At 42.9% G+C, this 22,449-nt stretch overlaps 1 protein-coding gene across 1 annotated transcript; it reads right to left on the bottom strand.

Moving 5' to 3' along the window:
- Positions 1–380: 380 nt before the first annotated feature.
- LOC137381506 (probable G-protein coupled receptor 139) lies at positions 381–8,760 on the bottom strand. Its single transcript, XM_068054203.1, has 2 exons — positions 8,691–8,760; positions 381–1,291 (listed from the first exon to the last, which is right to left on the bottom strand). The coding sequence occupies exons 1-2, from the start codon at positions 8,758–8,760 to the stop codon at positions 381–383; spliced, it is 981 nt and encodes a 326-aa protein (XP_067910304.1).
- Between the last annotated feature and the right edge of the window lie 13,689 nt (positions 8,761–22,449).

Genomic DNA, 22,449 nt, shown 5'->3' on the forward strand with positions numbered 1-22,449 from the left:
CAGTAGGATGTTTCCTCTTGTGGGGGACATGAGAACTAGGGGAAATAGTTTAAGAATAAGAGGTCTCCCTTTTAGGATGAAGATGAGAAGAATTTGTTTTCTCAAAGAATCGTTAGTCTCTGGAATTCTCGTCCCCAGAAACAGTGGAGACTGAGTCATTGAATTTATTCAAGGCTGAGTTACATAGATTATAGATAGACAAGGGAGTCAAGGGTTGTCAGAGGCAGACAGGAAGTGGAGTTGAGACCACAACCAGATCAGTCATGATCTTATTGAATGGCAGAGCAGGCTCGAAGGACCGAATGGCCTAGTCCTGCTCCTGAGTCCTATATTCCTATGTTCCTAGACTGGAAACACTGGGACCCACCTCTGGGCTGTTCTCAGTTGTTTTGTTGATTAATTAATTGAATTATTGATGTAACCGGATATTTCATCGCACTCTTGAACTGCTCTCTGAACTTGGACTGAGTCACCACATAAATAAATGTATTTGTGCAGCAACTTAAAAACTGCAGCATCAATCCAACTTGCTCAAATATATATTCAGAATCGTTGTAATCCCCGGGATCTGTTCCTGTAATGGTATAATATAAAAATTCGATAATATGCACCAACCACAGAAGTATGAAGTTGCCGGATATGGTGAAGAGCAATATCACAGACTTCCTTCTGCTCTCCATCTCTGGGTCACTGCGATTCTCTCCCTTGCTCTGACCCCTCAGTCCCTTACGGACTCGACTGGTCACTAAAATGTGTCTGACTGTCAGAGCGTTGAGCAACAGAATGAAAGCGAATGGAAGCAACGGGATTAAAACCGTATCAAACCAGTCAAATACCACCCACCCGGGCTCAGTATAATAGCTTGGCTTATCAATACAGAACCATGATACATTGTTGATTATCTCTCTGGGCTCATATATAAAGTAGAAGGGGATGTTTTTTAAACAGAGCAGAATGCAGGATGTTGCTAGAACCACAGCTGCAGTTTTCTCGGTACAATATTTAGTTTTTAGCTTCTGGCAACAAATGGCCACAAATCGATCAAAGGAGAAAGTGACGGTGAACCAGACAGAACAGTCTGTGACTGAGCCAAGTAGGACACCGATAACACGACACACAGGGGTGATGTTCAGTAAAGATCCTGGGAAATAGTAATAACTGATCCGAAACAGTACGACCTCAGTGATAATTACCAGCAGATCTGCCGTTGCCATGGCTACCAGGTAGCGAGTGGTACAGGTGGAGAGACAACACTTTCCCCGGGACAGGATCACAATCGCCAGTAAATTAACTGCAAGAGAGAAAAGGGAAATTACTGATCAAACATCCTCTGTGACTGACCCAGACAATAATATTAGCACCAGAGACAGGTGGGTTGGGGTTGGGTCATAGGTTAAAATTTAAAAATCTGAACCCCGACTCCAACTCCCTTCAAACCCACCCACTTCTGGGTTTAATGGAGTTGGGACAGGGAGTGGAGCAGATATTCGCTCCCGGGAGGCGGGTTGGTAATTTAAATATTTTAATGAGTCTGTAAGTCTCTGATTTAATCTGTTTCCTAGGTTTAACTGTGGCAGACTGGGTTTCCCCATTAGACCCCGCAGCCCACACAATGACACCTTGGGATTGACAATCAGAATACCCCTGGAAATGGAACCCCTGGGACTTGATTACCTTCCAAGAATTGGATCCCCTCAGGATCGGTCCCATCAGGACTGGAGTCTCCCCTCCCTGGGCTCAGATCCCCCTGGATTCATCACCTCAATGTGATCGACCCCCCGCCCCCCCCACCGCCAAGCGATCAGATGACCCTGGAGCCGGTGTCCCCTCTCCCCACCCCCCAAATCGGGCTGGTAATCTTTCATTAGAACTGAAAGACATTAGAGATTAATAGTTTTAAAGCAATGATAGATTCAGTGAAAAGTGGGGTATAGGGGGAGTACAGAATAAAGGGGAAGGTCTGTGATCAGAAGAGGTGTTCAGCAATGCAATTACCCTATCCTCTCCCAATATGCAGGAGAAACTATCGTGGGCAGTCAATACAGATATTGAATTGGAAGATGTTGAAGTAAATTTCTGTTTTACCTGGATGGAGTGTTTGGAGCTATGGGAGTCGATGAGCTTGTAGTAGATATTGGTAGATAGTCAATCCCCTGATATGGTAGTAGAGAAGTTGTGGAAGGGAAGGGAAGTGTAGTATAAGTGTATCAATGGGTCAACCTTGAGAGAATGTAAAGATTACCGCCCACTAGGATGAGGTAAGATATCATGTGGGAGAGACTTGAGAACAGTTACAGTGTGGCTTTTGAAGAAGTCACACAGGCTAGTATGGAGTGTATATACAATAAAGATTAATGTTTAAACAGTACAGTCTAAGAACATCTCTGGCTAGACTCGACATGGTGGCAGCATAAAGAACCAAATATATAACTAGAAGTGTCAGAGATGGACCATGTGAATACAAGTGAGGGGTAGAAATTAGGAGTAAAATTGATGAAATTTTCCATTTCAGGATGAAAGAAGGACATGGCACCAGGACAGTCCTCAAAGTACCAGAAAAAATACGTGATGGAGGGGGGCCTGAGTAGGATTGGAACAAGGAATGGTCCACATATCCAACATAATGGCAGCATAACCAGGACACATAAAGGCTCCCATAGCAACATCATTTGAATGTGGAATATCCCAATGTTTACATGCCAGGTCCACACACCAATACTTTAGACTAGGGTCCCTGCACAGGAATAAGGATCAGGAAACTGTGAGGGTATTCATTCCCAGGTCAGAGCCGGTGAGGAAGAGAGGAGTTTCAGCGGTAATGGCTCATAACAAAGCAAATCAATTCCAAATGGGGTCCTCAGAATGTACCTGCAGGAGATGGTGGAGGGAAGCAGGCCAGGCAATGGCCTCATGGTGTCTGGCAGACAAAATCCCAATCACTGTGCATTTAAGGACAGCTCGGGTGAATGAGATCTCTGAGAGAAGAAGCAACGCTGTCAAATAATTGAATAAAATCAACCAGACATTTAAGTTAGAAAGGGTGGAGATATTTGATAAAGTGATCAAAGAAAGGATAAAGCTTCTACTTCAAATGGATTTCATCCACACATACTAAAAACAATAGGGAACAAAATAGCAGAGACACTATTATCTGTTCAAAGAACAAAGAACAGTACAGCACAGAAACAGGCCATTCGGCCCTCCAAGCCTGCGCCGATCTTGATGCCTGCCTAAACTAACACCTTCTGCACTTCTGGGGCCCATATCCCTCTATTACCTTCCTATTCATATATTTGTCAAGATGTCTCTTAAACGTCTCTATCGTATCTGCTTCCACCACCTACCCTGGCAGCAAGTTCCAGGCACTCACCACCCTCTGTGTAAAAAACGTGCCTCGCACATCCCATCTAAACTTTGCCCCTCGCACCTTAAACCTATGTCCCCTAGTAACTGACTCTTCCATCCTGGGAAAAAGCTTCTGACTATCCACTCTGTCCATGCCGCTCATAACTTTGTAAACCTCTATCATGTCGCCCCTCCACCTCCGTCGTTCCAGTGAAAACAATCCGAGTTTTTCCAACCTCTCCTCATAGCTAATGCCCTCCAGACCAGGCAACATCCTGGTAAACCTCTTCTGTACCCTCTCCAAAGCCTCCAGGTCCTTCTGGTAGTGTGGCGACCAGAATTGCACACAGTATTCTAAGTGTGGCCTAACTAAGGTTCTGTACAGCTGCAACATGACTTGCCAATTTTTATACTCTATGCCCCGACCGATGAAGGCAAGCGTGCCGTATGCCTTCTTGACTACCTTATCCACCTGCGTTGCCACTTTCAGTGACCTGTGGACCTGTACGCCCAGATCTCTCTGCCTGTCAATACTCCTAAGGGTTCTGCCATTTACTGTATACCTCCCACCTGCATTAGACCTTCCAAAATGCATTACCTCACATTTGTCCGGATTAAACTCCATCTGCCATTTCTCCGCCCAAGTCTCCAACCGATCTATATCCTGCTGTATCCTCTGACAATCCTCATCATTCTCCGCAATTCCACCGACCTTTGTGTCGTCCACAAACTTACTAATCAGACCAGCTACATTTTCCTCCAAATCATTTATATATACTACAAACAGCAAAGGTCCCAGCACTGATCCCTGCGGAACACCACTAGTCACATCCCTCCATTCAGAAAAACACCCATCCACTGTTACCCTCTGTCTTCTGTGACGGTGCCAGTTCTGTATCCATCTTGCCAGCTCACCTCTGATCCTGTGACTTCACCTTTTGCACCAGTCTGCCATGCGGGACCTTGTCAAAGGCTTTACTAAAGACCATATAGACAACATCCACCGCCCTTCCCTCATCAATCATCTTCGTCACTTCCTCAAAAAACTCAATCAAATTAGTAAGACACGACCTCCCTTCACAAAACCATGCTGTCTCTCGCTAATAAGTTCATTTGTTTCCAAATGGGAGTAAATCCTGTCCCGAAGAATCCTCTCTAATAGTTCTCCTACCACTGACGTAAGGCTCACCGGCCTATAATTTCCTGGATTATCCTTACCACCCTTCTTAAACAAAGGAACAACATTGGCTATTCTCCAGTCCTCTGGGACCTCACCTGTAGCCTATGAGGATGCAAAGATTTCTGTCAAGGCCCCAGCAATTTCTTCCCTTGCCTCCCTCAGTATTCTCGGGTAGATTCCATCAGGCCCTGGGGACTTATCTACCTTAATGCTTTGCAAGACACCCAACACCTCCTCCTTTTTGATAATGAGATGACTGAAATTATCTACACTCCCTTCCCTAGGCTCATCATCCACCAAGTCCTTCTCCTTGGTGAATACTGATGCAAAGTACTCATTTAGCACCTCACCCATTTCCTTTGGCTCCATGCATAGATTCCCATCTCTGTCCTTGAGTGGGACAACCCTTTCCCTGGTTACCCTCTTGCTCTTTATATATGTATAACAAGCCTTGGGATTTTCCTTAATCCTGTTTGCCAATGACTTTTCATGACCCCTTTTAGCCCTCCTGACTCCTTGCTTAAGTTCCTTCCTACTGTCTTTATATTCTTCAAGTGCTTCATCTGTTCCTAGCCTTCCAGCCCTTACAAATGCTTCCTTTTTCTTTTTGACTAGGCTCACAATATCCCGTGTTATCCAAGCTTCCCGAAACTTGCCAAACTTGTCTTTCATTAATAATCATCAGAATAGGGAACTGTGCCAGAGGAATGACAGAGAGCTAATGTTATTTTTATATTTAAAACAGAAGGTGGAACAAGTCCAAAGAACTGAAGACCAATTAGCATAACGTCAGTGGGAGGAAAGATAATGGAATCCTTATTCAAAGATGTAATTAAAACACCTTTGGAGCCCGTCATATAATAGAGTATAGATTCCAAAATGAAGGTCATACTTGACCAACCCTATTGAATTCTTTGAATAATATCAGAAAGAGTATATAAGACAAATACAGTACATGTAATATACTTTGATTTTCCACAGGCCTCGATAAGGTACCACACAGCAGACTCATTACTAATCTCAGAGCAAGTGGAGTTAGGGGTCAAGCAGCAGAATGGACAGCAAGCTGGCTACAAAAACTGAAAACAGGGAGTAGAGGTTAAAGTTCCTTATGCAGGTTGGCGGAATGTGAGCTGTGATATTCCCCAAGCATTGGCACTGGGACCACTGTTATTCATCAATTACATAATTAGTAGGACCTCCGGGAAGCAGAAGCACAAATTGAAAATTTACAGGCAAATCCAAATTGAGAATATAGTTAATGCAGAGGAAGAATTCAACAAAATATCTGAAGACGTCAATACACTTGCACAATGGATATTTAAATGTTGCAATTGTTGAAACCACCCCAGGATTACTGTGTACAGTTTTAGTCTCATTACCGAAGGAAGGATGTATCTGCCTTAGAATGAGGGCAGCAAAGCTTCATGAGATTGATTCCTGTGATGACGAAGATTATCGGAGAAGAAGAGTTATTGAGTCACAGAGTCCTAGAGTTATACAGCACAGAAACAGGCCCTTCAGCCCATCGTGTCTGTGCTGGCCATCAAGCACCTATCTATTCTCATCCCATTTTCCAACACTCGGCTCATAGCCTTGTATGTTATGGCGTTTCATGTGCTCTTCTAAATACTTCTTATTCCTGCATCTACCACTCCTTCAGACAGTTTGTTCCAGATTCCAACCACCCTCTGGATGAAAGTTTTTTTTCCCTCACATCCCCTCGAAATCTCCAATCTCTTACATTAAATCTATACCCCCTAGCTATTGACCCCTCCGCTAAGGGAAAAAAATAGCTTCTTTCTATCTACCATATCTATGCCCCTCAGCATTTTGTATACCTCAATCAGACCACCCTCAGCCTTCTCTGCTTTAAGGAAAACAACCCTAGCCTATCCAGTCTCTCTTCATAGCTGAAATGCTCCAGCCCAGGCAACAACCTAGTGAATCTCCTCTGCATCTTTTCCAGTGCAATCACATCCTTCCTATAGTGTACTGACCAGAACAGTACACAGTACTCCAACTAGCATTTTATACAGCTCCATCATAACCTCCCTGCTGTAATATTTTATGCCTCAAGTAATAAAGGCAAGTATCCCATATGCCTTCCTAACCACCTTATCTACCTGTGCTGTTGCCTTAAGTAGCTATGGATAAGTACAACAAGGTCCCTCTGACCCTCTGTACTTTTGTGTCCTATCATACATTGTATATTCCCTTGCCTTGTTAGTCCTCCCCAAATGCATCACATCACACTTCTCAGAATTAAATTCCATTTGCCACTGCACCGCCCATCTTACCAGCCCATCTATATCGTCTTGTAATCTAAGGCTTTCCTCCTCACTATTTACGACTCCACAATTTTCGTGTCATCTGTGAACTTACTGATCATACCTTCTATATTCACGTCTAAATCATTAATGTACACTACAAACAGCAAGGCTCTCAGCACCGAGCCCTGCGGTACACTACTGGTCACAGGCTTCCAATTACATAAACAACACTTGACCATCACCCTCGGCCTCCTGCCACTAAGCCAATTTTGGATCCAATTTGCCAAATTGCCCTGGATCCCATGGGCTCTTGCCTTCTGAATCAATCTCCTATGCGGGATCTTATCAAAAGCCTTACTGAAGTCCATGTAAACTACATCAACTGCTTTCCCTTCATCTACACATCTAGTCACCGCCTCAAAAAATTCAATCAAATTTTGTTAGACACGATCCTCCCCCGACAAAGCCTGACTATCCTTGATTAATCCCTGCCTCTCCAAGTGGAGAGTAATCCTGTCCCTCATAATTTTTTCCAATAGTTTCCCTACCACTGATGTTAGACTCCTGGCCTGCAATTACCTGGTTTATCCCTGCTACCCTTTTTGAATAGCGGTACCACATTTTCTGCCTCCAGTCCTCTGGCACCTCTCTTGTGGCCAGAGAGGATTTGAAAATTTGTGTCAGAGCCCCTGCAATCTCCTCCCTTGCCTTACATAACAGCCTGCGATCCATCTCATCTGGGCCTGGGGATTTATCCACTTCTAAGCGCACTGAAACCACTAATACCTCCTCCCTTTCAATGCTAGTTTGTTCAAGTATATTACAATCCCCCTCCCTGATTTCTACACCTACATTGTCCTTCTCCATAGTGAACACAGATGAAAAGTAATCATTTAAAACCTCACCTACGTCCTCGGGCTCCACACACACATTGCCACTTTGGTCCCTAATGGTCTCCACTCTTTCCCTGGTTATCCTCTTGCCCTTAATATACTTATAAAACACCTTGGGATTTTCCTTTATCTTGATGTCAGTGTTTTTTCATGCCCTCTCTTCGCCCTCCTCATTACTTTTTTAAGTACCCCCCCACCCCCCTACACTTTCTATACTCGTCCAAGACCTCTGCTGTTTTCAGCCCTCTGAATCTGCCGAAGCCTCTTTTTTTTCCGTCTCCAATCCTCTATATTTCTTGACATCCAGAGTTCCCTGGACTTGTTGGTCCCACCCTTCACCTTTACAGGAACATGTTGGCCCTGAACTCTCACTATTTCTGGTGGGACACTGGTGGGACAGATCAGGTCCCACTCTTCTGATGTAGTATTTCCTCCAAGCAGCTGCTCCCAGTCCACTTTGGCCAGATCCTGTTTTATCATATTGAAATCAGCCTTACCCCCATTCAGTCCCTTTATTTCCGGACACATATAGAATGTATACTTGGTAGCAGTGATACCCAAGAAATATATTCAAATCCAGTTGAACTGAATCATGTTATAGGGGATGAAGGATGTTGTGCCTCCTCCTTGTAACCCTGAGACCATGAGCTGCTATCATTATCAATGAAAACACATTTACAACAATATTCCAAGGCATATTAGTTCCAAAACATGAAACTGATATCAGGTCTTGATAGTCTGATTCCTGATCATAGCCTGATTCTGATACATTCAGTGCCAGAAATTTTACAACAGCAAAGCCAGGGTGGGATAAATAAATATCATTATAAACAGAATGCAACAGCTGCAAGGATGAAAGAGCAGATACTGAGGATATTCCTTCATTCAACTGCTGGACCAGTACAAGCAGCTGAGTAAAACATCCAGTAAGAAATAGTTTTGTGTACAGCAGCACAGTTAACATTGATTACACCATTAACAGCTGAGATAATAGGTTACCTGGAACTCCAATGGCTGCAAGAAGTGGATAGTAAATGCGTTCGATCTGAAAGATTACTGGATATCCCATTTCTGTGAAGTAGCAACTTCTGTGGTTCTCGAACCCACAGCTCCGACAGGCACTCTGAGCTGATCCACTCCAATGGGTCCTGACTTATACGAGGTATAAGTCTCCACTAACAAGTTATACCCTTGATCATTACTATTAGTTACACTCACTTGAACAAACACGTTACATCAGCATCTTTGACTCCAGGGTAAATAATGTGGTGGATAAAACACAAAAATCTGAATGTCCAGGACATTATAGAACATAGAACATAGAACAGTACAGCACAGTACAGGCCCTTCTGCCCACGATGTTGTGCCGAACCTTTAACCTACTCTAAGATCTAAGTAACTACCTACCCTTAATTCTACTATCATCCATGTACCTATCCAAGAGTCGCTTAAATGCACTTAATGTATCTGCTTCTACTACCACCGCTGGCAGCGCATTCCACGCACCCACCACTCTCTGTGTATAGAACCTACCGCTGACATCTCCCCAAAACCTTCCTCCAATCACCTTAAAATTATGCCCCCTGGTGAGAGCCCTTTCCACCCTGGGAAAAAGTCTCTGACTATCCACTCTATCTATGCCTCTCATCATCTTGTACCCCTCTATCAAGTCACCTCTCATCCTTCTTCGCTCCAATGAGAAAAGCCCTAGCTCCCTCAATCTTTCTTCATAAGACATGCCCTCCAGTCCAGGCAGCATCCTGGTAAATCTCCTCTGCACCCTCTCTAAACATCCACATCCTTCCTATAATGAGGCGACCAGAACTGAACACAATATTCCAAGTGTGGTCGAACCAGGGCCTTATAGAGCTGCAGCATAACCTCGCGGCTCTTAAACTCAATCCCCCGTTAATGAAAGCCAACACACCATACGCCTTCTTAACAACCCTATCAACTTGGGTGGCAACTTTGAGCGATCTAAGGACATGGACCCAAGATCCCTCTGTTCGTCCACACTACCAAGAATCCTGTCTTTAAGCCTGTATTCCGCATTCAAATTTGACCTTCCAAAATGAATCACTTCACACTTTTCCAGGTTGAACTCCATCTGCCACTTCTCAGCCCAGCTCTGCATGCTACCTTAGGTAGACCTGTCTTGCAAATAAAGCTGGAAACTATTCATACGGGACTGATCCCATAATAACTAGCATCTTCATTTACAGTTTTCATGGAATGGTATTCAACATGTTCACTCCTGTCGATTCATTTATAACTGTTCCTGCTTTGTCTGCATTGTACACCAAATCCAGGGACACGAGCAGACCTGTTTCACTATGTCCATCCAGCTTTTCAGTTAAAATATGAACTTAGAGTCTTTGACATGGGGACAATTAAAGTCCACATTCAGGATTGCAGCCTAGAAATGACTGTTGGTGATTTTTAGAGCGTACATTGAATGTGTCCTAATGACATTTCTCTCTGTGCTATATCACTTCAGATGTTTACCTGTTTATTCTACATTGGTTAATGTCTCCACTAAAATTAGAACTGTGACATCTCCTGAATCCATTCCACCAGTTCACTCTTGACGTCCACCCAACCTCCACCTCCCATCAATGTCAGCTGTACCAAAGCTCTGCTGTCCTTGACCAGTCCTCACCAAGTCCCACTCACTCACCTCACTGAACCACATCGGCTCCCAATCTTCCAACGCCTCAATAGTTATCAGAATATTAGAGCTGACAATAATACTTTCACCCTGCCTGAATACTGACACAGATTGAAACACCTTGGATATTGCAGTGAGCTGACAATAATACATTAACCCTGTCTGAATACTGACACAGACTGAAACACTGTGGCTCTGATAGTGAGCTGACAATAATACTTTAACCATGTTTGAATACTGACACAGCCTGAAAAACCCTGGCTCTGAGACCGAGCTGAAAATAATACATTAACCCCGTCTGAATACTGACACAGATTGAAACATCCTGGCTCTGAAAGTCAGCTGACAATAATACTTTAACCCTGTCTAAATACTGACAAAGACTGAAGCAGCCTGGTTCTGACGGTGAGCTGACAAGAGCATGTTAACCCTGTCTGAATACTGACACAGACTGAAACACCCCTGCTATGACATTGAGCTGACAATAATACTTGACCCTGTCTGAATACTGACACAGATTGAAACACCCTGGCTGTGACAGTGAGCTGACAATAATACTTTAACCCTGTCTGAATACTGAAACAGATTGAAACACCCTGCTTCCGACAGTCAGCTGACAATAATACATTAACCCTGTCTGAATACTGAAACAGATTGAAACACCCTGCTTCCGACAGTCAGCTGACAATAATACTTTAACCCTGTCTGAATACTGAAACAGATTGAAACACCCTGAGTCTGACAGTGAGCTAAAATAATACATTAACCCCGTCTTAATACTAACACAGATAGAAACATCCTGGCTCTGAAAGTCAGCTGAAAAGAATACTTTAACCCTGTCTGAATACAGACACAGACTGAAACACCCCTCCTCTATCACTGAGCTGACAATAATACTTAAACCTGTCTGAATACTGACACAGACTGAAACACCCGGCTCTCACAGTGCGCTGACATTAATGCTTTAACCCTGTTTGAATACTGACACAGATTGAAACACCCACTCTCTCACAGTGCGCTGACAATAATGCTTTAACCCTGTATGAATACTGACACAGATTGAAACACCCTGTCTCTCACAGTGCGCTGACAATAATACTTAAACCTGTCTGAATACTGACACAGACTGAAACACCCGGCTCTCACAGTGCGCTGACATTAATGCTTTAACCCTGTTTGAATACTGACACAGATTGAAACACCCACTCTCTCACAGTGCGCTGACAATAATGCTTTAACCCTGTATGAATACTGACACAGATTGAAACACCCTGTCTCTCACAGTGCGCTGACAATAATACTTAAACCTGTCTGAATACTGACACAGACTGAAACACCCGGCTCTCACAGTGCGCTGACATTAATGCTTTAACCCTGTTTGAATACTGACACAGATTGAAACACCCACTCTCTCACAGTGCGCTGACAATAATACTTAAACCTGTCTGAATACTGACACAGACTGAAACACCCGGCTCTCACAGTGCGCTGACATTAATGCTTTAACCCTGTTTGAATACTGACACAGATTGAAACACCCACTCTCTCACAGTGCGCTGACAATAATACTTTAACCCTGTATGAATACTGACACAGACTTAAACACTCCGGCTCTGACACCGAGCTGACAATGATCATTTAACCATGTCTGAAAACTGAAACAGATTGAAACATTTTGGCTCGGACAATCAGATGACAAAAATATTTAAACCTCGTCTGAATACTGAGACAGATTGAAACACCCTGGCTCTGACAGTGAGCTGACAATAATACTTAAACCCTGTCTGAATGCTGAAACAGATTGAAAGATACTGGTTCTGTCAGTGAGCTGACAATAATACTTTAACCCTGTCATAATACTGACACAGATTGAAACATCCTGGCTCTGAAAGTCAGCTGACAATAATACTTTAACCCTGTCTAAATACTGACAAAGACTGAAGCAGCCTGGTTCTGACGGTGAGCTGACAAGAGCATGTTAACCCTGTCTGAATACTGACACAGACTGAAACAGCCCTGCTATGACATTGAGCTGACAATAATACTTGACCCTGTCTGAATACTGACACAGATTGAAACACCCTGGCTGTGACAGTGAGCTGACAATAATACTTTAACCCTGTCTGAATACTGAAACAGATTGAAACACCCTGCTTCCGACAGTCAGCTGACAATAATACATTAACCCTGTCTGAATACTGAAACAGATTGAAACACCCTGCTTCCGACAGTCAGCTGACAATAATACTTTAACCCTGTCTGAATACTGAAACAGATTGAAACACCCTGAGTCTGACAGTGAGCTAAAATAATACATTAACCCCGTCTTAATACTAACACAGATAGAAACATCCTGGCTCTGAAAGTCAGCTGAAAAGAATACTTTAACCCTGTCTGAATACAGACACAGACTGAAACACCCCTCCTCTATCACTGAGCTGACAATAATACTTAAACCTGTCTGAATACTGACACAGACTGAAACACCCGGCTCTCACAGTGCGCTGACATTAATGCTTTAACCCTGTTTGAATACTGACACAGATTGAAACACCCACTCTCTCACAGTGCGCTGACAATAATGCTTTAACCCTGTATGAATACTGACACAGATTGAAACACCCTGTCTCTCACAGTGCGCTGACAATAATACTTAAACCTGTCTGAATACTGACACAGACTGAAACACCCGGCTCTCACAGTGCGCTGACATTAATGCTTTAACCCTGTTTGAATACTGACACAGATTGAAACACCCACTCTCTCACAGTGCGCTGACAATAATGCTTTAACCCTGTATGAATACTGACACAGATTGAAACACCCTGTCTCTCACAGTGCGCTGACAATAATACTTAAACCTGTCTGAATACTGACACAGACTGAAACACCCGGCTCTCACAGTGCGCTGACATTAATGCTTTAACCCTGTTTGAATACTGACACAGATTGAAACACCCACTCTCTCACAGTGCGCTGACAATAATACTTAAACCTGTCTGAATACTGACACAGACTGAAACACCCGGCTCTCACAGTGCGCTGACATTAATGCTTTAACCCTGTTTGAATACTGACACAGATTGAAACACCCACTCTCTCACAGTGCGCTGACAATAATACTTTAACCCTGTATGAATACTGACACAGACTTAAACACTCCGGCTCTGACACCGAGCTGACAATGATCATTTAACCATGTCTGAAAACTGAAACAGATTGAAACATTTTGGCTCGGACAATCAGATGACAAAAATATTTAAACCTCGTCTGAATACTGAGACAGATTGAAACACCCTGGCTCTGACAGTGAGCTGACAATAATACTTAAACCCTGTCTGAATGCTGAAACAGATTGAAAGATACTGGTTCTGTCAGTGAGCTGACAATAATACTTTAACCCTGTCATAATACTGACACAGATTGAAACATCCTGGCTCTGAAAGTCAGCTGACAATAATACTTTAACCCTGTCTAAATACTGACAAAGACTGAAGCAGCCTGGTTCTGACGGTGAGCTGACAAGAGCATGTTAACCCTGTCTGAATACTGACACAGACTGAAACAGCCCTGCTATGACATTGAGCTGACAATAATACTTGACCCTGTCTGAATACTGACACAGATTGAAACACCCTGGCTGTGACAGTGAGCTGACAATAATACTTTAACCCTGTCTGAATACTGAAACAGATTGAAACACCCTGCTTCCGACAGTCAGATGACAATAATACTTTAACCCTGTCTGAATACTGAAACAGATTGAAACATCCTGGCTCTGAAAGACAGCTGAAAAGAATACTTTAACCCTGTCTGAATACAGACACAGACTGAAACACCCTTGCTCTGACAGTCAGCTGGCAATGATAATTTGACCCTGTCTTAATACTGAAACAGATGAAAACGCGCTGGCTCTGACAGTGAGCTGACAATAACAATTTGACACTGTCTGAATACTGACACAGACTGAAAAAATCAGGCACTGACAGTGAGATGACAATAATACTTATCCATGTTTGAACACTGACACAGACTGAAATACTCCCGCTCTGAAACCGAGCTGACACTAAAACTTTAACCATGTCTGTATCCTGAAACAGATAGAAACACCTTGGCTCTGACACTGAGCTGCCAATAATACTTGAACCCTGTCTGAATACTGACACAGTCTGAAACACCCTGGCTCTGACAGTGAGCTGACAATAATACTTGAACCCTGTCTGAATACTGACAAAGACTGAAACACCCTGGCTCTGACAGTGAGCGGTCAATTATACTTTAACCCTGTCTGAATACTGACAAAGACGGAAATATCCTGGCTCTGACAGTGAACTGCTAATAATACTTTAACCCTGTCTGAATACTGACAAAGACTGAAACACCCTGGCTCTGACAGTGAGCTGATAATAATACTTTAACCCTGTCTGAATACTGACAAAGACTGAAACACCCTGGTTCTGACAGTGAACTGCTAATAATACTTTAACCCTGTCTGAATACTGACAAAGACTGAAACACCCAGGCTCTGACAGTGAACTGCTAATAATACTTTAACCCTGTCTGAATACTGATAAAGACTGAAACACCCTGGCTCTGACAGTGAACTGCTAATAATACTTTAACCCTGTCTGAATACTGACAAAGACTGAAACACCCTGGCTCTGACAGTTAGCGGACAATAGTACTTTAACCCTGTCTGAATACTGACGCTGATTGAAACACCTTTGCACTGACAGTGAGCGGACAATAATTCATTAACGCTGTCTGAAGACTGACTCAGACTGATACACCCTGGCTCTGACAATGAGCTGACAATAATACATTCACCCTGTCTGAATACTGACACCGATTGGAACACCCTGAGTCTGATAGTCAGCTGACAACAATACATTAACCGTTTCTGAATACTGACACAGACTGAAACACCCTGGCTCTGACACCGAGCTGACAATAATACTATAACCCTGTCTGAATACTGACACAAACTGAACCGAACCACCCATGCGCTGACAGTGAGCTGAAAATAATACATTAACCCTATCTGAATACTGACACAGACTGAAACACCCTGTCTCTCACAGTGCGCTGACATTAATGCTTTAACCCTGTTTGAATACTGACACAGATTGAAACACCCAGTCTCTCACAGTGGTGTGACAATAATACTTTAACCCTGTATGAATACTGACACAGACTTAAACACTCCGGCTCTGACACCAAGCTGACAATAATCATTTAAAAATGTCTGAAAACTGAAACAGATTGAAACATTTTGGCTCGGACAATCAGATAACAAAAATACTTAAACCTCGTCTGAATACTGAAACAGATTGAAACACCCTGGCTCTGACAGTGAGCTGACAATAATACTTAAACCCTGTCTGAATGCTGAAACAGATTGAAAGATACTGGCTCTGTCAGTGAGCTGACAATAATACTTTAACCCTGTCATAATACTGACACAGATTGAAGAAACCTTGCTCTGACAGTGAGCTGACAATAATAATTTAACACTGTCTGAATACTGACACAGACTGAAACTCCCCTGCTCTGACTGTAAGCTGCGAATAATTCTTTAACCCTGTCTGAATACTGACACAGACTGAAACTCCCCTGCTCTGACAGTAAGCTGAGAATAATACTTCAACCCTGTCTGAATACTAACACAGATTGAAACACTCTTGCTCTGACAGTGAGCTGACAATAATAGTTTAACCCTGTATGAATAGTGACACAGATTGAAACAACATGGTTCTGAAAGTGAGCTGACAATAATTCTTCAACCCTGTCTTAATACGGAAACAGACTGAAACACCCTGGCTCTCACAGTGAGCTGACAATAAGACTTTCACACTGTCTGAATTCGGAAACTGATGTAAACACCCCTGCTCTGACAGTGAGCTGACAATAATACTTTAACCCTGTCTGACTACTAACACAGACTGAAACACCCCTATTCTGACAGTCAGCGGACACTAACACTTTAACGCTGTCTGAGTACTGACACAAACTGAAACAACCTGGTTCAGACAGTGAGCTGCCAATACCACTATAACAATGTCTGAATACTGACACAGACTGAAACACCCTGGCTCTGACAGTGAGCTGAAAATAATACTTAAACCCTGTCTGAATACTGACACAGTCTGAAACACGCTTTCTCTGACAGAGAGCTGACAATAATACTTGAACCGTGTCTGAATACTGACACAGTCTGAAACACCCTGGCTCTGACAGTGAGCTGACAATAATACTTGAACCCTGTCTGAATACTGACACAAACTGAAGCACCTTGGCTCTGACAGTGAGCTGACAATAATACTGTCACCCTGTCTGAATACTGACAAAGACTGAAACACCCTGGCTCTGACAGTGAGCGGACAATAATATTTTAACCCTGTCTGAATACTGACAAAGACGGAAATATCCTGGCTCAGACAGTGAGCGGACAATAATACTTTAACCCTGTCTGAATACTGACAAAGACTGAAACACCCTGGCACTGACAGTGAGCTGGCAATAATAATTTAACCCTGTCTGAATACTGACACAGACTGAAACACCCTGGCTCTGACAGTGAGCTGATAATAATACTTTAACCCTGTCTGAATACTGACACAGACTGAAACACCCTGGCTCTGACAGTGAGCTGGCAATAATAATTTAACCCTGTCTGAATACTGACACAGACTGAAACACCCTGGCTCTGACAGTGAGCTGATAATAATACTTTAAGCCTGTCTGAATACTGACACAGATTGAAATACCCCTGCTCTGACAGTGAGCTTTCGATAATACTACAACCCTGTCTGAATGCTGACACAGCCTGAAACACCCTGGCTCTGACAGTGAGCAGCTAATAACACTTTAAACCTTTCTGAATAGTGACACAGACTGAAACAACCTGGCTCTGACAGTGAGCGGAAAATAATGCTTGAATCCTGTCTGAATACTGACAAAGACTGAAACACCCTGGCTCTGACAGTGAGCGGACAATAATAGTTTAATACTGTCTGAATAGTGACACAGATTGAAACACCCTGGCGCTGACAGTGAGCGGACAATAATACTTGAACCCTTTCTGAACACTGACACAGACTGAAACACCCTGGCTCTGATAGTGAGCTGGCAATAATACTTTAACCCTGTCTGAATACTGACACAGACTGAAACACCCTGGCTCTGACAGTGAGCTTTCTATCATACTACAACCCTGTCTGAATGCTGACACAGACTGAAACACCCTGGCGCTGACAGTAAGCCGACAATAATATTTTAACCCTGTCTGAATACTGACGCTGATTGAAACACCTTTGCACTGACAGTGAGCAGACAATAATTCATTAACGCTGTCTGAAGACTGACTCAGACTGATACACCCTGGCTCTGACAATGAGCTGACAATAATACTATAACCCTGTCTGAATACTGGCACCAATTGTAACACCCTGGGTCTGATAGTCAGCTGACAACAATACATTAACCGTTTCTGAATACTGACACAGACTGAAACACCCTGGCTCTGACACCGAGCTGACAATAATACTATAACCCTGTCTGAATACTGACACAACCTGAACCGAACCACCCATGCTCTGACAGTGAGCTGAAAATAATACATTAACCATATCTGAATACTGACACAGATTGAAACACCCAGTCTCTCACAGTGGTGTGACAATAATACTTTAACCTTGTATGAATACTGACACAGACTTAAACACTCCGGCTCCGACACCGAGCTGACAATAATCATTTAACCATGTCTGAAATCTGAAACAGATTGAAACATTTTGGCTCGGACAATCAGATGACAATAATACTTAAACCTCGTCTGAATACTGAAACAGATTGAAACACCCTGGCTCTGACAGTCAGCTGACAACAAAACATTACCCCTTTCTGAATGCTGACAAAGATTGAAACACCCTGGCTCTGACAGTGAGCTGACAATAATACTTAAACCCTGTCTGAATGCTGAAACAGATTGAAAGATACTGGTTCTGTCAGTGAGCTGACAATAATACTTAAACCCTGTCAGAATACTGACACAGATTGAAGAAACCTTGCTCTGACAGTGAGCTGACAATAATAATTTAACACTGTCTGAATACTGACACAGACTGAAACTCCCCTGCTCTGACTGTAAGCTGAGAATAATACTTCAACCCTGTCTGAATACTAACACAGATTGAAACGCCCTGGCTCTCACAGTGGGCTGGCATTAATACTTTAAACTTGTCTGAATACTGAAACCGATGGAAACACCCTTGCTCTGACAGTCAGCTGACAATAATACTTTAACCCTGTCTGACTACTAACACAGACTGAAACACCCCTATTCTGACAGTCAGCGGACACTAACACTTTAACGCTGTCTGAGTACTGACACAAACTGAAACAACCTGGTTCAGACAGTGAGCTGCCAATACCACTATAACAATGTCTGAATACTGACACAGACTGAAACACCCCTGCTATGACATTGAGCTGACAATAATACTTGACCCTGTCTGAATACTGACACAGATTGAAACACCCTGGCTGTGACAGTGAGCTGACAATAATACTTTAACCCTGTCTGAATACTGAAACAGATTGAAACACCCTGCTTCCGACAGTCAGCTGACAATAATACATTAACCCTGTCTGAATACTGAAACAGATTGAAACACCCTGCTTCCGACAGTCAGCTGACAATAATACTTTAACCCTGTCTGAATACTGAAACAGATTGAAACACCCTGAGTCTGACAGTGAGCTAAAATAATACATTAACCCCGTCTTAATACTAACACAGATAGAAACATCCTGGCTCTGAAAGTCAGCTGAAAAGAATACTTTAACCCTGTCTGAATACAGACACAGACTGAAACACCCCTCCTCTATCACTGAGCTGACAATAATACTTAAACCTGTCTGAATACTGACACAGACTGAAACACCCGGCTCTCACAGTGCGCTGACATTAATGCTTTAACCCTGTTTGAATACTGACACAGATTGAAACACCCACTCTCTCACAGTGCGCTGACAATAATGCTTTAACCCTGTATGAATACTGACACAGATTGAAACACCCTGTCTCTCACAGTGCGCTGACAATAATACTTAAACCTGTCTGAATACTGACACAGACTGAAACACCCGGCTCTCACAGTGCGCTGACATTAATGCTTTAACCCTGTTTGAATACTGACACAGATTGAAACACCCACTCTCTCACAGTGCGCTGACAATAATGCTTTAACCCTGTATGAATACTGACACAGATTGAAACACCCTGTCTCTCACAGTGCGCTGACAATAATACTTTAACCCTGTATGAATACTGACACAGACTTAAACACTCCGGCTCTGACACCGAGCTGACAATGATCATTTAACCATGTCTGAAAACTGAAACAGATTGAAACATTTTGGCTCGGACAATCAGATGACAAAAATATTTAAACCTCGTCTGAATACTGAGACAGATTGAAACACCCTGGCTCTGACAGTGAGCTGACAATAATACTTAAACCCTGTCTGAATGCTGAAACAGATTGAAAGATACTGGTTCTGTCAGTGAGCTGACAATAATACTTTAACCCTGTCATAATACTGACACAGATTGAAACATCCTGGCTCTGAAAGTCAGCTGACAATAATACTTTAACCCTGTCTAAATACTGACAAAGACTGAAGCAGCCTGGTTCTGACGGTGAGCTGACAAGAGCATGTTAACCCTGTCTGAATACTGACACAGACTGAAACAGCCCTGCTATGACATTGAGCTGACAATAATACTTGACCCTGTCTGAATACTGACACAGATTGAAACACCCTGGCTGTGACAGTGAGCTGACAATAATACTTTAACCCTGTCTGAATACTGAAACAGATTGAAACACCCTGCTTCCGACAGTCAGATGACAATAATACTTTAACCCTGTCTGAATACTGAAACAGATTGAAACATCCTGGCTCTGAAAGACAGCTGAAAAGAATACTTTAACCCTGTCTGAATACAGACACAGACTGAAACACCCTTGCTCTGACAGTCAGCTGGCAATGATAATTTGACCCTGTCTTAATACTGAAACAGATGAAAACGCGCTGGCTCTGACAGTGAGCTGACAATAACAATTTGACACTGTCTGAATACTGACACAGACTGAAAAAATCAGGCACTGACAGTGAGATGACAATAATACTTATCCATGTTTGAACACTGACACAGACTGAAATACTCCCGCTCTGAAACCGAGCTGACACTAAAACTTTAACCATGTCTGTATCCTGAAACAGATAGAAACACCTTGGCTCTGACACTGAGCTGCCAATAATACTTGAACCCTGTCTGAATACTGACACAGTCTGAAACACCCTGGCTCTGACAGTGAGCTGACAATAATACTTGAACCCTGTCTGAATACTGACAAAGACTGAAACACCCTGGCTCTGACAGTGAGCGGTCAATTATACTTTAACCCTGTCTGAATACTGACAAAGACGGAAATATCCTGGCTCTGACAGTGAACTGCTAATAATACTTTAACCCTGTCTGAATACTGACAAAGACTGAAACACCCTGGCTCTGACAGTGAGCTGATAATAATACTTTAACCCTGTCTGAATACTGACAAAGACTGAAACACCCTGGTTCTGACAGTGAACTGCTAATAATACTTTAACCCTGTCTGAATACTGACAAAGACTGAAACACCCAGGCTCTGACAGTGAACTGCTAATAATACTTTAACCCTGTCTGAATACTGATAAAGACTGAAACACCCTGGCTCTGACAGTGAACTGCTAATAATACTTTAACCCTGTCTGAATACTGACAAAGACTGAAACACCCTGGCTCTGACAGTTAGCGGACAATAGTACTTTAACCCTGTCTGAATACTGACGCTGATTGAAACACCTTTGCACTGACAGTGAGCGGACAATAATTCATTAACGCTGTCTGAAGACTGACTCAGACTGATACACCCTGGCTCTGACAATGAGCTGACAATAATACATTCACCCTGTCTGAATACTGACACCGATTGGAACACCCTGAGTCTGATAGTCAGCTGACAACAATAAATTAACCGTTTCTGAATACTGACACAGACTGAAACACCCTGGCTCTGACACCGAGCTGACAATAATACTATAACCCTGTCTGAATACTGACACAAACTGAACCGAACCACCCATGCGCTGACAGTGAGCTGAAAATAATACATTAACCCTATCTGAATACTGACACAGACTGAAACACCCTGTCTCTCACAGTGCGCTGACATTAATGCTTTAACCCTGTTTGAATACTGACACAGATTGAAACACCCAGTCTCTCACAGTGGTGTGACAATAATACTTTAACCCTGTATGAATACTGACACAGACTTAAACACTCCGGCTCTGACACCAAGCTGACAATAATCATTTAAAAATGTCTGAAAACTGAAACAGATTGAAACATTTTGGCTCGGACAATCAGATAACAAAAATACTTAAACCTCGTCTGAATACTGAAACAGATTGAAACACCCTGGCTCTGACAGTGAGCTGACAATAATACTTAAACCCTGTCTGAATGCTGAAACAGATTGAAAGATACTGGCTCTGTCAGTGAGCTGACAATAATACTTTAACCCTGTCATAATACTGACACAGATTGAAGAAACCTTGCTCTGACAGTGAGCTGACAATAATAATTTAACACTGTCTGAATACTGACACAGACTGAAACTCCCCTGCTCTGACTGTAAGCTGCGAATAATTCTTTAACCCTGTCTGAATACTGACACAGACTGAAACTCCCCTGCTCTGACAGTAAGCTGAGAATAATACTTCAACCCTGTCTGAATACTAACACAGATTGAAACACTCTTGCTCTGACAGTGAGCTGACAATAATAGTTTAACCCTGTATGAATAGTGACACAGATTGAAACAACATGGTTCTGAAAGTGAGCTGACAATAATTCTTCAACCCTGTCTTAATACGGAAACAGACTGAAACACCCTGGCTCTCACAGTGAGCTGACAATAAGACTTTCACACTGTCTGAATTCGGAAACTGATGTAAACACCCCTGCTCTGACAGTGA

The sequence above is a fragment of the Heterodontus francisci genome, chromosome 22 (genome assembly GCF_036365525.1).
Source record: "Heterodontus francisci isolate sHetFra1 chromosome 22, sHetFra1.hap1, whole genome shotgun sequence".
NCBI classification, from domain to species: domain Eukaryota; kingdom Metazoa; phylum Chordata; class Chondrichthyes; order Heterodontiformes; family Heterodontidae; genus Heterodontus; species Heterodontus francisci.

Bases quoted from the DNA above. Each gene is read 5' to 3' on its own strand.
- LOC137381506 (XM_068054203.1), bottom strand. From the start codon at position 8,760: ATGGGATATCCAGTAATCTTTCAGATCGAACGCATTTACTATCCACTT. The intron at 1,292-8,690 runs GTAACCTATTAT...TCTCTCTTGCAG, and splicing joins TGCAGCCATTGGAGTTCCAG to TTAATTTACTGGCGATTGTG.